At 34.0% G+C, this 17,032-nt stretch overlaps 1 protein-coding gene across 1 annotated transcript; it reads right to left on the bottom strand.

The window, feature by feature from the left end:
* Positions 1-390: 390 nt before the first annotated feature.
* Positions 391-5,181, bottom strand: LOC140161844 (adhesion G-protein coupled receptor D1-like). Its single transcript, XM_072185139.1, has 5 exons — positions 5,113-5,181; positions 3,900-3,985; positions 3,321-3,447; positions 1,208-1,249; positions 391-493 (listed from the first exon to the last, which is right to left on the bottom strand). Exons 1-5 carry the CDS (start codon positions 5,179-5,181, stop codon positions 404-406), a joined length of 414 nt encoding a protein of 137 aa, XP_072041240.1. The 3' UTR covers positions 391-403.
* Between the last annotated feature and the right edge of the window lie 11,851 nt (positions 5,182-17,032).

Raw genomic sequence — 17,032 nt, 5'->3', positions numbered from 1 at the left:
CCAAATCCTGACCATGACTTGGCTCGTTGGATTCGTCTATATATAATTATCTATAAATTTATAAATCTGACACAAGTTTTTATTCGATATCCATTTATTTGATTGATGTTTGATATCTGGGAATAAAAAACTTGGCTGGAATAAACCCATCTATACTTGACCGTAAATATTCGTCTAATGGCGCACATGACCCCTTTGCCTTATAGGGTCAAGTTCACGTACAAATAGAGAGCTTCCTCCTCTGAAAATTCCAATAAGTATTAAGGATCTATGGCTATGTCCTTATTTGCTGGTGGGATTTTTTTACGGGAGGGCACTTTAAATTTTAACTTAAAATTCAAGGGAGCTCTGCGCCATTAGGCGAATCTGTATACGGTATATCATGTATATCGCCATGGTCTTCCTACTGTGCGTCAGTACCGCAAGTGCTGTTGGACATGTTCGACTGGTCAACTCGTCCACGAGAAGTTTTCTGCTTCAAGAATACCTTCACCTGGAAACAGATATAAATAAAATAAAGAAAGCAACATACATAAATAGTAAATATTAATCACTTATTACCGATATTACTTACGTGAACCGGTCAAGCAAAAATAACGACAATGTAGGTAGTGAAAAGGTTTTTTTTCATGACTTTCAACCCGTTTAAGATTTGCTAAATGCAATCAAAATGTGATATAAAGGCACATTCAGTTGAAAACCTTTTTGGAAAAAAAAGCAAAAACAACAACAACAACAAAAAAACACTTTGACGAAATCATCCTTATTTTAATTGCCCGGTTCACAATAGTTGTAGTAAGTCACAAATCCCCTAGATAGGCCTAAGTTTATCTTTTCTATCTTCTGGTTCTTTACTTTGTCTGTAACCTAGAAGCTTTTACATCTATCATTTATTATCAACTGGCCCCACAACTTCCCAAAAAAAAAACAATAAAAAGGAAAAAAAAACACAAAAAAACACAAAAAAACCCACCAAAAACAAAAAGAAAAACTAAAAAAACAACAAAAAAACCAAAACAAACAAACACAACAAAAAAACAATAAAACAAAACAAAAAAAACCCACCAAAATACAAAAAACAAAAACCAACAACAACAAAAAAACAAAAAACAAAACAAAATAAAACATACATATTGCGTCTACTATTTTGGTTTGAGTAATGAAGCAAATGGATAGAATTGACATAATTGCTATTATATGTACTTACATCATCATCCAAAAGGCACTGAGTAATGAAGATGAATACCCCCTGTCAACAGAAATGGGTGAAATAATAATTGCAATATTTTCAGCATAAATTACATCTCCAGCTGATTAATCACCATCTGTCCCAGGTCCATTAGAAATATTTCAGTTAGGTTGATCAATGACAACTATATATTTATATATTACACCACGATATATTCAAAAGCTTTAAATTAATATGCCGCAAGCTAGCTGCTACGATAATTGCCATTAAAGTATTTGTTTTGCTAATTTTGAGAACAAAGTACGGAATATGCATCTTGGCACAAGCACAAATAATGAGACAAAGTAAAGGTAATAATTAGAAATAATCAGGGTATTACGTAACTGATGTAGGCCTATGCTTGAACCATATTTTGTACTTTGTTCTCAAAATTAATAAAATGTATTCTAAGCCACTGCAAAAACAAGTGTTAATAGATTAACACTATTTTGAGTAACACTTTTTAAACATGTTGTATTAACATTTATGTTAAAATATTAACAACTGTGTGTTAAAATATAAACACAACTGTTACTATTTGAACACATTAACGATTTAACGTGTTTAAAAAGTGTTGCTCAATTAACACTTGTTTTTGGAGAGTGGTGCTAACGTGTTTAAACGTTTAAAAATGAACATCCTTATTTAATCGTTTAACCCTAGGGTGACGATGTGGAGTTGTTGCGCTATTTCAAGATGCAATATTGTGCTCTTTTCGACATGTCACTGATGTTAACATTACAAAAATGAATTTATCGTATAAGCTCATAGCATCCTTTGTGATAACATTTGACATTATGTGATGCGATCAAGCAAAATCAGTCGGAACTCGGAAATTTAAAATTTTCAGTTTCTTATAAGATAGTAAAAAGCATTTACAAATCTGGATTTTGCAGAAAACACCATTCAAATTGAACAACCAGTTCCAAAGATATGAGCAATTAAAGAGTTTCCAAAACAAGAGGAAACAAAACGAAATATTTCCTTTGTATGCCTATATCTCAAAATCAATATTTCCGAGTTCCGACTGATTTTGCTTGATCGCATCACATATATATTAATTCTTGGAGGAATAAGTGTAAAAAACAATAGAATAAACAGCTGATAAAGAAGTTTAATAAGTGCAAAATATATGTACCAAATAATTGTGGCATGGTATATCGAAAGGAGACACTTTTGGGCAGGATCGTAATGGAGAAAATCTGCCTGGGGGTGATATTTTCACAATTTGGGTTTTTTGCAAATTTGTGATGTTAAGGGCTGGGGTATGAACGTTTGGACAGTATTTATTTTGGGACATTAGAGCACATCAGACATATCGAATTGCATTCTGAATACGAAGAATGTCATTCTGATATCAAATAATTTTGATTTTTGAAATTCGCAATTTAATACACATTTTATGGCAAATCATTAAAATTGATATTTTTGATATTTAACAGTACTTGAAGTAAACTTTATAAATCTGATGATTTATACTTAAAGTGTATGTAGGTGGGATGAAAAGCCGACGATCAATTGAAAATTTTGACCTTTCGTATTGAAGATAAGGATAAATTAGGTCTTTTTGGAAAAAAATCCATATCTTCAATATGAAAGGTCAACATTTTCAATTTTTCGTCGGCTTTTCCTCCCTGCTACATACACTTTAAGAATATATCATTAGATTTATATAATTTACTTCGAGGACTGTTATATATCAAAAATTTGAAAAATATCAAATTTTTATAATTTGTCATAAAATTTGTATTATATTGTGATTTTAAAAAATGAAAATTATTTGATATCAGAAAGACATGCTTCGTATTCAGAATGCAATTGATAGGTCTGAGGTGCTCTCATGTCCCACAAAAATACTGTCGAAACTCAATAAACGCTCATTTTGGATCCCTTAAAAATGTTTAAAATATTGTCTGATAGTTTCAGACTGGAATATATTAACTGGCATCTTGTCATTAAAAACTCAAAATTGATAACCTGCCCAAAGGTGTCTCTTTTTGATATACCACGCCACAATTATTATAACACACAAATAGTCTTGCAAAGGGGTACCAAGTTAGCAACGACGTTTAGAATAATGTGATGTAATTACCTGAAGTCCATTGCAGAAAACAAAGAGATATGCGAACGCAGTGGCAGCCTGGCCAAATTGTAGCACTCCGAAGATACATGTCAACCCTAAGAGGGGAATTAATATCGCTACGGCTCGAACGCTGGCCCTATGACAGCCAATGAAGATATAGGTAGAGAAATTCATTAAATGACATTTTGTAAAACTGTATTTTAAAAATATCTGACATGCATCTATGCCTTTAAAGACAATATGATCGTGACTGTATGATTATCTATACAAGCATTTTATAACAAATATAACAAAAGAAAATAGTTGTTCTTTCTATAAACGATTTGATTGGATAGTACCATTTCTAGATTTTTGTAAATTTTGCTCTTCATAACAAAAAGGAAATAATTGTATCACATCAAAAACAAAACATTTGCAGCTTATTTACCAGAAAATCATGCAGAAAGCATGAGAAAGTTGACCAAAAAGGAGTAAAGGTCGTGCAAATTTTACCATCTATACAAGCGGGAAAAATAATATTTGTAAAGGTGGGGTGTGTTTGCGTGCAGGTTAGTGTGCTCGTGTGGTAATTTAAAAATGAGAACTTACTTCACACGGTCTATTTCTGACTTATCCTGGTTGGTTTTGAGCTTCAGAAATTTGCGAATGATGACGACTAGAAACCCACAGTTCACCTTTGAAACAAATAAATTGTAATATGATTTATTGGATAAACAATTATTGTGCAATAATATTCACCTTTTGAAATAATAAGAAATGTATTTTATCCAGAACAATTTGACTACGGCATAGCATTCTCACGCAGTGTACATCCATATCAATAATGAACTTGTCGGCTGCTAAATGTGGTTCTTTTTACATAATAGCTAGGAATAAATACCAGATTCATCTCAAGTGGAGGTCACTTCAAATGATCCCCAAGTCATTTTAGGAATACAGAGAACATTCTGTATGGGTTGGGTAAAGAAAACGGGTTGTTCATATTAGGCATATAGCACCCAGCGGTGTGGTAAAACTTTACCCAAGTTAGATAAACAATTACCCAACCATTTTAACAGTGTAAGGTGGTATTTGCTATGTACATTGATGGTATAAACAAGTATAGTTAAAATAATTATACCGGCATTAAGGGATCTAAAATGAGCGTTTATTGCGTTTCGACAGTATTTTTTGTGGGACATGAGAGCACCTCAGACCTATCGAATTGCATTCTGAATACGAAGCATGTCTTTCTGATATCAAATAATTTTAATTTTTTGAAAATCACAATATAATACAAATTTTATGACAAATTATAAAAATTTGATATTTTGATATAACAGTCCTCGAAGTAAATTATATAAATCTAATGTTATATTCTTAAAGTGTATGTAGCAGGGAGGAAAAGCCGACGGTCAATTGAAAATTTTGACCTTTCATATTGAAGATATGGATTTTCTTCCCAAAAAGACCTCATTTTTTTGGTGTTTTGGAAAAAAAAATCCATATCTTCAATACGAAAGGTCAAAATTTTCAATTGATTGTCGGCTTTTCATCTCACCTACATACACTTTAAGTATAAATCATCAGATTTCTAAAGTTTACTTCAAGTACTGTTAAATATCAAAATATCAATTTTTAATGATTTGCCATAAAATGTGTATTAAATTGCGAATTTCAAAAATCAAAATTATTTGATATCAGAATGACATTCTTCGTATTCAGAATACAATTCGATATGTCTGATGTGCTCTGATGTCCCAAAATAAATACTGTCCAAACGTTCATACCCCAGCCCTTAAGAGTGTCCTATAAAACTTACTGCTGTGACAAGTAATGCCGGTGTGGCAAATGCAGCAATCAGCCCATCTTCCAACGGCAGCCAACACATAATAATAATAATAATAATAATAATAATAATAATAATAATAATAATAATAATAATAACAATAACAATAATGATGACATCGTGATGATGATGAAAAATAGTCATTTTTACTACATGAAGTGATATACTGAAAACAATAATTTTCCAATTCTAATAGGCCTACCTGCCATTTTCTGCGTATTTTGATATCCCTGCTCCTAGGGTTATGAATGCAATGACTGCTGGTATACCTGTGTGGTCACATGTGTAAATAAACCAGTTAAATAAATAAATAAATAAATAAATAAATAAATAAATAAATAAATAAATAAATAAATAAATAAATAAATAAATAAATAAATAAATAAATAAATAAATAAATAAATAAATAAATAAATAAAATAAATAAAATAAATATATAAATAAATAAATGAGTAAATAGATAAATAGATTGCGTTAAGTGTACATAGCGATGTAAATTGAAAACGTGTTTATGTGAGGACACCAATATTACGGCCCGTATTACGGTAAGTGTACATTGCTGTGTAAATGGTAAAAATTGTTTTTGCAAGGACATGCAGTTTACGGCAAGTGTACGTTGCTGGGTAAATTGCAAAAGTGTTTATGTGAGGACACCCAGATTACGGTAAGTGTACATTGCTGTATAAATTGCAAAAGTATTTATGTGAGGACACCCATATTACGGTAAGTGCACATTTCTATGTAAATTGCAAAAGTGTTTCTGTGTGGACACCCACATTACGGTAAGTGCACATTGCTCTGTAAATTGCAAAAGTGTTTCTGTGTGGACACCCAGATTACGGTAAGTGCACAATTGCTGTGTAAATTGCAAAAGTGTTTCTGTGAGGACACAATACAGTAAGTGTACGTTGCTGTGTAAATTGCCGAAGTTATTTTAATTAAAGATTGATTAAATCCGACTGATTTACAGAGGAGAAAAGTAAAATGACAACAATAGTAAGGTTAAGGTTACGAGCTGTTCTTACCCCATGCAAGTGGTGCACATATCAGTAGTTTAATCTGCCAGTTGATGCCGGGGTTAACTTTTAAGAAAAGATTGATCCCTTCTACCAGCATCCACATAAACACCACCAACCAAAGGTAATGTAGCATTAAAGTCACAAAAATACAGGCACCCTGTATGAAAACACAAGCAAATACGCAATTTTAAACACAGACCTGTAACAAATAGGCCTAATGCAAACTCTAAAAAATCCACACAAACTATATAACGAGCTAACACACCTATGGAAAATAACTAAAAACATGCAAATTGGTATAAAAGACATTTTTAAAAAGGGTTAGTATTTACGTTGTTACCTAACAGAAGCAGTGGCCCGTGCAGTGGCGGCACCAGGGTTTTTTTCGGGTGGGCCGTGTGGGGCATTGGTGGGAAGAGAATTTCAGGGGGAGGGCAAAGATCAACAAATTTTACCCAAAATTGCTGCTGAAAATGCATGGAAATGTTCGTTATTTTGTGGGTTTACTGGGGCGGCGGGTGGGGGGGGGGGGGCTTGACACTGGGTAAAGAGTTCTGACTGGGGGATATTTTCCCTCATGCCTCCACATGGCACCGCCACTGAGATATTACTATTAGTTGCATAACCATGGAATAACGTAGGCCTACTTCAATGTATAGATTTGTTAATCGGGTGTCAGTATCACTTTAAAAAGCTAATAAATTGATCCTTTGTTGAGGTTCCTGACTAAAAATAATTTAATGTGTCAAAATATTACACATGATGCTTTCCCAATGTGATATACGAGTAGTATTAAGGGGTAGTACACCCCTAGCCAATTTTTTTGCTTATTTTTGCGTTTTTCTCAAAAATTATAGCGCATTGGTGACAAGTAAGATATGTATATTATTCGCTACTTGCACGGTTCCGCCATTATGCACTATGTGCGGGGAGAGCCTCGAACTGGCAGCATACATGAATGGGAATTGAACTAGTCATAACGTTCTGTGTAAGGTTACATAATTCTTCCTTTCATGTATGCTGCCAGTTCGAGGCTCTCCCGCACATAGTGCATAATGGCGGAACCGTGCAAGTAGCGAATAGGGCAAGGACTACAACTACTGCACTGAAAATTCAGCAACTCAAGGCAAGTAGTTATTGATTTATTGATCAAATATTGGTTTTCCCTCATTTTTGACTGTTAGGGTCGGTTCATAGTGAATATTCGAAGGCGAATATTCGTTGTCGAATACTTTTTGTGACGTCAAAATATATACGGCAACGAATAAAATATGATGACACGCCGAGTTGAATCGGATTAAATATCGCGCAACTGATAGCGAGATACTATTGATTTATATGAAAGGCTAGAGGTCACCTGAAAATCGTTCGACGAACGATGATTTCAAAAATCCCCAATGAAAATTAACCTGCACAGTTGTGCAAAATACGCCTGGATAGTTCAAAAATGGCTGATAACGAACTGGAAGAAAACGTTATTAGTGCGGTACAAGCGTATCCATTTTATATGACATAAAAGTAAGGGACTATATAAAGACGTCCAGAAAAAGGAAAATGCCTGGCAGGCAATAGCATTACAATGCTGTAGTGATGGTAAGTTATGTTTTATGCAAATAATATGATATTTAGGTTTACAAACATAACCTACAAATGTCCAAGTGAACGGTTCATTGTTCACTAGGACTATACATTGTATTACAGGAATTTAATAGATGGTGCATTTTAATAAATAAATAGATTAACACGGGTAATGGACGAGAAATATTTGGCAATACCTGATTTACCACATAGGCAGTGAATAAAGAAATTAATAAAAATAAATATAAATTAAATGAGAAAATGAAAGCAAGGACATTTGGTGAAGTATTGTTTTAGAATGCGAAAGATGTTATCCTGGCCCAGGACACTGATTAATGTAAATTCGACCCATAGTTATTTTATCTACTTTTGCCAGCATTCAGCCTGTTCAATGTGATTTATGCCTATTTTAAATAAGATTCCGAAATCTGAAGTATCAACGTTGTATCGTGCACAAATTATGATCCGAGACTATTTCATTTGACACGGTTGTATGGATTTCAAAAGATCGGTCCTAGAATAGATATCGATTAGAGAATTACAGCAAGAGACTTTGAGGATGCCGTAATCCTCTTGACCATCAACCAATCAGATAGACATATTTCAGAAATATATTCGTAGAGTTGAAACTTGTTCAACTCTGGAAATATATATTTCAAGTAATCTCGTTTCACATTTAGCAGCACTTTTGTTTGCAATAAAGCCACGAAGGGGCGGTGATGCTAATATACGATTTCAGTCAAATATTGGTTCAAATATACGACTTCGGTCAACTATTTGGCTATTCTTTGCCCAAAATTATGAAATGTATATCAGTTACAACTCTTAGGAGGGTTTATTCGAGTAATTTTAACGAAACAATGTTGGACTTGACGCTTAACTGTGGTGTTCTAGGGGAATTAAAATATCACAATTAACATGTTTAATTCAAAATCGTTGTCCTACAAGCACCGGTTAAATGGCTCGATTCACATTAGGTATAAGTTGGGACATTATCAGATTGTGTGAACATTACAAATACAAACAATAAGGTTGAAAAACAAAAAGCCATTTAAAAATTAATTTAAAAGATCGTCTATTTGTAGCTTTATCACACTGAATAGACCAAATATCTGCCTCTGACGAAAAAAATGTTTTCCATGCTGATTTGTTTTTGTAACGAATATGTCATTTCAAAAAGAAGGGGAAAAAAGGCGGATATTACTTTTTAAAAACTCAACGCATTACTATTAATAGGCCTTTAATTATAATTTTATACTTGATTAGATAACAATTAGCCATGTGTTTGATAATTACAGAAAATAAAATATGCAAAATTGCTTCTCAAACAAATTAAATTACCTGGAATATGATTGTATGGTGTTAAATCATGCAGTTTGAAGTGAATTGTAAACAAAATGTGAAAAAAGAAATGGACCTCTTGCATTATATGACCACTGGGGGTCACTTATATTCAATTTGCTCCTCCTGATCATCCTCCACCCTGCAAATTATGCTAATTATATACCAATTATCAAATGTTAATCATTTTTTACAACATTTATTATGCTTACTGTATTGGTCTCATCACAAGCTTTAGTTTGACACCAAATTTAACTACATAGGCTGTAGGCCTCCCGGGGTAGGCCTATATTATGAACCCCAAAATGTTACATCTCCACTTAAAACGCATGGCCACTTATTGACTTATTTATTTACTTATTTATTTCTTTATTAACTTATTCATTTATTTATTCATTTTTATTTTACAGACATTAAATCATGACAGTAGTTCAATGATTGAGTTTACCTATTATTGTATTGACTACGTTAAAGAAATTCTCTAAATTTTGCTTGTACCTAGGTCAACGGGTAATACTTGTTAACAGTCGGGCAACGCTGTGAATTGTAGAAATATATCTTTCTCCGGTTCATAGTTTTATATTCGAAGCCGCATATATTTTGACGGCCAAAAAGTATTCGAAGCCGAATATTCGCCTTCGAATATACACTTTGAACCAGCCTTAACTCCACAACTGTTGTCTGTGCTGAAATAAAATTTCCAGTGTAGCAGTTGTAGTCCTTGCACCTATAATATACATATCTTACTTGTCACCAATGCTCTATATTTTTTGAGAAAAATGCAAAAATAGGCACACAATTGGGCAGGGGTGTAGTACCCCCTTAAAGTTAACTAAAATTCACACATAAAATAGTTTGCAGAAATGTCAAGAAGCAATGAACACGATTAAAAGACAAGGACTGAAGAGATACGTCACCTTCAATGAATTTACCAAAACGCATGATTGTATAAACAGATAATTATCTTAATAATCTACGAGCATTTTTTGCCTTTAATACCGACTCCTATTTACCTTGGATTTTGCGCTGATTCCACTGACAAAGAAAAGTTGAGCAAGAAGTAGAGACGCCGCTAGGTTGATATGTATGATTATACGCGTCTTCTTATAAATCCTGTCGAGGCATCGGAAACAGGAAAAACTACATTAGTATCAGACACAGATTCCTATATACCAAAAACTAAAAGTACTTGCTGAACTTAACTTGCCATGCCACTACATTAGTATCAGATGCAGATTCCTATACACCAAAAACTAAAAGTACTTGCTGAACTTAACTTGCCATGCCACTACATTAGTATCAGATGCAGATTCCTATATACCAAAAACTAAAAGTACTTGCTGAACTTAACTTAACTTGCCATGCCACTACATTAGTATCAGATGCAGATTCCTATATACCAAAAACTAAAAGTACTTGCTGAACTTAACTTGTCATGCCACTACATTAGTATCAGACGCAGATGCCTATATACCAAAAACTAAAAGTACTTGCTGAACAGTTCGGCCATCATCTGGGTATAATACTAGGAATTTCACCAGTTGGTTGCGCCAAGAAAATACTAACTGAATTCTAGCTAATATACAGATGAAATAATTTCACCTCGGTATAATCAGGGCCCGAATTTGGTACTTACCCGTCGGCAAAGCAGAATTGTAAAAACACCGGGCAAGTTTAACATATCAGTAACCCACAAACACAAAAATGTTCTTAAAAAGTTAATTCAAAACGTTTTTATTAAATCTCGGCTTATGTAAATGTCATAAAAACGTTTTTAAAACGTTATTGTAAAATATGTTTGGCTAAAAGTTTGCCAAATATTTTGTCAACACTTTTAAAATAACATTCTGTTTAGAATGTTTTGCATGAAGTTTTCAAAAATGTTTTTTTAATGTAATTAAAACGTTTTATACCCTTTAATATATGCCTCTATTATTAAGAAAGAAAGGAAAAACATAACCTACTTGCTGACTATGAATAATATGATGGTAGCGGCCAGACACAGAATGGACACGGGTAGAAGGAGATATGTTAAGACAGATAACGCCTTCTGATTAGAAGCTGATATCTCAACCTGAATTAAAAGATATTTTAATATTACATAATAGTATGCAGTTATTATTACGTCACTGTTCCCGTAATACACGCTTTAAAGTTTAAAAGAACTGTTGTGCAAAACACGGTAGGTGTCTTCGAAAATGTATAATCAAGTTAAACAACTATTTTTTTTTCTTTAACATGACATATCACACATCGATCGGAGGATTTATGTGACAAATTCCTAATTATTTTCTATGTTTTCATAAAATGTTTTCTTATGACATTAGGGGTGTGTGTGCAGTGTATGGGGTGGGGTGGGGTGTGGGGGTGGGTGGGTGTGTGTGTGTCGGGTGGGTGGGGGTGTATGCTACTAAACACCTTACCTCAACAACCTGCATCAACACTGCGAAACTAGTCATATGATTGCAGCTACATGTGACGTGACTATTGTTGGATCCACTAACACTACATCCTTTTTCAGACCACGATCTGAGACAAATCATACAATAATATCGATCTAAATGTTCGGCATATTTAAGATGTCTGAAGAATCGTCAGCACTGATAATTTGAACGTTTATTATTTATTGGATCCTTTTGAAGTGAAAAGAATTTATGGTTTTATAACATTTTATAACATTAAGGCACCCTATCAAAATACCGCACGAGATCCATCTATTCAGTTAGTTGCTTAAGGTGGTACTACACCCCCCTGATTAATTTTTTGACTAATTTTGCATTTTTCTCAAAAAATAACTATACACACTGGTAACAAAAGTTATGTATATTTAGGGGCAAGGAATCCAATTACTTCACTGAAATTCAAGACAAATGGTTCATTATGTATGTTAAGAAATGAGGTACATTCTAGCGGTACCTCTTTTCTTATCATAAATAACGTACCGCTTGTCTTGAGTCACTGAAATTCCAGTGTAGTAACTGGATTCCTTGCTCCTATAATATACATAACTTATCAAAGGGTGTAGTACCACCTTAAGCAACTAACTGAATAGATGGATCTCGTGCGGTATTTGGCGCGACTGAGTATCCGTTGGATAACAAATTCAGGATCACAGGATCCAAGTAATCCAAGTAATGCGAGGACCGCCAGATTACGGGAAGTGTACGCTGTTGTATTGCAAAAGTGTTTTTGTGAGGATACTCAGATTACGATAAGTGAACATTACTGTGTAAATTGCAAAAGTGTTTAGTGTACATTACTGTGTAAATTGTAAAAGTGGTTCTGTGAGAACATCCAGTCGGTAAGTGTACGTTACTATGCAATTTTGTTTCTCTAAGGATATATATATTACGGTAAATGTACGTTACTGTGTAAATTGCATAAGTATTTATGTGAAGACACCCAGATTACGGAAAGTGTACATTGCTATGTAAGTTGCGAACATGTTTTCTGTAAGGACAGACAGATTACGGGAAATGTACGTTGCTGTGTAAATGGTAAACATGTTTATGTGAAGACACTGAGATTACGGTAAGTGTACATTGCTGTGTAAATTGCGAAAGTGTTTTTGTGAGGACACCCAGAATACGGTAAGCGTACATTGCTGTGTAAATTTCAAACGTGTTTCTGTAAGGACACCCATATTACGGTAAATGTACGTTACTGTGCAAATTGCATAAGTGTTTCAGTGAGGACACCCAGATTACGGTAAGTGTACGTTGCTGTGGAAATTGCATTAAGTGTTGCTGTAGGGATACCACCGGCGTGTCCAGGATCTTTTCCTGCGGGGGGCTCAGAGGGGCTTTCATTGAAAGTGTGAAATATTAGCGTTGAACGTTCGAAACGAAATGAGACTAGATTTACTCACCCTTTTGATGTCACGAACTGACACGAAGGCTCTCTTGTCTCATCCTAAATGTAAAATAAAACATAAATCTTAAGTTATTTGAGCTATTAACGAGTTTGGATCCTTCGTATTCTTTATCACAAAATTGGCCATTTACAGCGTGCCATGATGTATAAGGAAGACCGCCATAGTTATGCAACAACTGAAATAGGTTTTGAGCAAAGTAAGTCAACCTCCAAAATCCGGAACAAATTTTAATCTTTCCCAGAGTAGCCAGTGCACATAAACATTGAAAAAAAACCCAGTGCATCCGGCCGGATTCGAACCGGCGACCTTTGTAATTCTAGAACGATGCTCTAACCAACTGAGCTAAAGAGGCACGTTGGAGAAGAGCAGAAGATATAAATCTATAGGTATAGAGTTACATACCTGTAGAAGACTGAAAGTTATATTGAATATTTTCTCCGCGTCCGTCGTGTAGGAAACCCTGCCTTTGTTGCTATCAAACATGTTCAATGAGAGAATGTGACTTCCTATCACATACTTTTTGCCATTCTCGCTAGTGACCTTGGAGTTGAAATTTAGTTTCAGCACAGAGGCCACAAAATTATGTCCTGTCGGGAAAATGTGAGAAAATCAGGCAATCGCTCATACTTAATTCAAGTAATACTGCATCTTGTATGTTCGGATACCATACAAATATTTGGTGGTTCCAATTGCAGATTGTTTTCTTTGTGTATAAGCATCGAATGACTTAAAAAGAGTAACAAAGAATCACGAAGATACAAAGAACTAGTTTTATAATAGTGACTTGTAGGCCGGGGCTCCGTGTCCATCCCCTATTAATTAAGGGGGTACTACACCCCTGGCCAATTTTATGCCTATTTTGCATTTTTCTCAAAAATTATAGCACATTGGTGACAAGGAAGATATGTATAGTATAGGGGCAAGGACTATAACTACTGTACTGAAAATTCAGCAACTCAAAGCAAGTAGTTATTGATTTATTGATCAAATATTGGTTTTCCTTCATTTTTGATTGTAACCCCACAACTGTTGTCTGTGCTGAAATAAAATTTATAGTGCAGTAGTTGTAGTCCTTGCCCTTATAATATACATATTTTACTTGTCCCCAATGCGCTATAATTTTTAAGAAAAATGCAAAAATAGGCATAAATTTTGGCAGGGGTGTAGTACCCCCTTAAAACGGGGAATTTTAGCCTTACCGCCCTATATAATCTTTTAAATGTATTTATAATAGAATTCCATACAAAGAGTTATTTTCTCCTTTTATTTTTTATGTCAAAATTAGCACTACTATTATTTGCAATGCAAAATGTTTCTTTTCAGAACATTATGCAGTTGGGCTTCATTTCATTTATTTATAAAATGCACATTACTTAGCTATACCTGTAGTTTGTTCCCAAGCATCTTCAGGGAAACTCATCTTGAACTCATATTCTTTATTGGCAGGAGTAAGCTCAATATTCCAGGTATTTCCAAGCGGACGACTACGCCCATTAAATATTTGTGTGTCTGTAATTAAAAAAAATTGACATCATTGTTATTTTGATTTCGCGTTGAACTTGAAATAGAAAAAGCACTTCATTAACTGACAGACTGACTGTAGCGGAAATGTTCCCGAGTGCAAAATAGTTGTAAGAAAATATAGACTTTATTTATATGAATACATGAATACAAAAGCCACCCAAGTCCATGGGAAGTGATTTTGAGAGAAAAACCTGTGTATCATTTTAATTCCTTCAGTTAGATTTACCTGGTCAATATGGTAAGTTTTACGTGCAAATGAGTGGATTAACCTGTATTAGGTATGACGATTATCATTTCAGGGACTTCGTGGGGTTCATTTTAAATTTTGGACTTGGGTGGTTTTTGAATCATATACAAAGACAACAATGTTAGAATGAGATTACCACTAGTAAGATAATACAAAATAAAGCACACAGGTATGTATAATGTTGATAAGCATTCTGCCATGTAATATAAACCACACACTTTCCTTTATCAAACCCATTTTTTTCTTCAAAAGTCACTCTCAAGCAATGAATGTGTTACAAGTGGACTTTTATACATACTGGATTTCAATCAATGTGTTACAAGACTCAAATCATGGAATTGGGTGGTTCTTTCATACATGCTATTTTTCACATGCTCAATAGACACAGAGGATGAATTTGAGTTGTTCTTTCATACATATGACAGGCCTATGTATAGCAACAATTTCCCATGCTTAACTCAATTTGGCCAAAGTATGGACTTGGGTGGGTTTTGTATTCATATATTCATATATTTATTAGACGGTATTAGGCGTCACTTTTGTTTATTCTTGGAAATGGTAATGTTACTTTAGGATGCGTTTCTAATGTATCTGATTTTATTATTTGTAAATGTATTTTCATTAATATAATTTGGAATAAAAAGGCAGTTACCAACGTATTCCGTTTGCGCCATGCTTCCTTGAAGTGCAGGGAAATTTGAAGTCAGATCTTCCCATGTTCGTAAGATGTCACCCATAGGCCTACTCATATCCTGAAAAAGAACAACAATGCCACAAAAGGTTAATACAGGAAAGTACTAGTATAAGATGACTGGACATTGATAATTGTACAATAATTACCGTAGCTTCACAAACAGGTTATGACAGTCATTATATCATGATATTGTGGTACTCAATAGAAAGTCTCGTTGCTGATCAATTTCTCTTCGTTGTTTTCATTTGGATTTATAGCAAGTACCAATCTGTGAATTCCTATCCCTATATATAGGGGTAATTCCATTTATAACATGTGATGATAAAATTGTAAACAAACCTCAAGGGACTATTTCTTTTGCCTGAAAGGGACTTCCCAGAAGCGCCACAGCAAAATGAATGATTAAAATAATTAGATTTACATAAGTCGTGTTCACACAGTCAGACTTAAGTCACTTATTACCGGTAATAACTCACTTATGGCCGACCGTGTGAACACGACTAGATGCATATCACAATATCTAGATTCTTGATATATTGATTCTTATAATTCAAGTCATATGTAGTGGTGTTACGGTACCTCAAACATTGTTGATATTATTTCACCAAATGGAAGATCTGTGCCTGATTCGTAAGCACTTGTAGTTTGTTCACGAAGCTCTAGACCTAAAGCACTTATGGAGTAGTTCGTGGAGTTACCTTTGAGCAAGATATGAAATGATACATACACGTCAGTTAACAAACAATAAAAAAAACTATGTTTTATTGCACCGGTTCTTTTTTGATACATAGTAATGATCAATCAGGTAATCTTACAAAGACAAAACGACCGTGGGCTCCATGTTGATTGATCAGCGTGCAGGATCATGTAATTAAGTGCATTGTTCTTCTGTGGCCATAGGGATTCAGAAAACATATAATTTGACCTATCTGTAACGCACCATTCTCAAATTATAGGCGAAAATGTGAAAGGTCATATCATAATATGTTGGGTTCTACAGATATCAACATCGTACATATGCTCAAGTTTCTTTAAAATGGTCTGATGTTTTCGTATTTGGAAACCCATTTAAATTGAGAATAGTTTGCAATATCTTGGATGTTTCATTACCTATATATGGTTGAATCCAACCAAAAGTGTTCACGGGCCAAAAATAAAAGTCCAAAATAAAAATGTCTCCACAATTTTTTCCTTTTGCCCATTGATTGGTGGCATGTTGGCCTTATAGGAACCAAAAGTGCCATCACTAATCTTGAAAAATAAATCCAGGACGTGTGATAGTAAATGTGACATCAAAACCCAATGTTACCTACGAATACCACTAGGATGCTTTCACTATCGCAATACTAATCAACCTAAATCAAATGGAATATTCCCATTAACACTTTTTTCGTGTAATGTAGACCACGGGGTGTCAGGAAAATGCTAACTCAACCAGAAAATATTTGTTTTAATTTCTATAACGCGATCAATATGATCTTAGTCAATTTATGCTAGTTTATTTTTTGAAAATGAAGTTTAGGTCAGTTTCTGTATTTTATTTATCAAATGAGTATGAATCAATTTACATATTGTATAAGAAAGAGTAGGATGTCTGTTTTCAGGAATATTAGGAA

Source organism: Amphiura filiformis, chromosome 10 (assembly GCF_039555335.1).
Source record: "Amphiura filiformis chromosome 10, Afil_fr2py, whole genome shotgun sequence".
In the NCBI taxonomy this organism is placed as follows: domain Eukaryota; kingdom Metazoa; phylum Echinodermata; class Ophiuroidea; order Amphilepidida; family Amphiuridae; genus Amphiura; species Amphiura filiformis.
The sequence above is the reverse complement of the archived record's forward strand: the minus strand, read 5'-3'. Positions and strand labels throughout refer to the sequence as shown.

Excerpts from the sequence above, each read along its gene's own strand:
- LOC140161844 (XM_072185139.1), bottom strand. The coding sequence starts at position 5,181 with ATGTGTTGGCTGCCGTTGGAAGATGGGCTGATTGCTGCATTTGCCACA. Across the intron at positions 3,986-5,112 it reads CGGCATTACTTGTCACAGCA|GTGAACTGTGGGTTTCTAGT; the intron begins GTAAGTTTTATA and ends TTTGTTTCAAAG. Across the intron at positions 3,448-3,899 it reads TCAGAAATAGACCGTGTGAA|GGCCAGCGTTCGAGCCGTAG; the intron begins GTAAGTTCTCAT and ends TGGCTGTCATAG.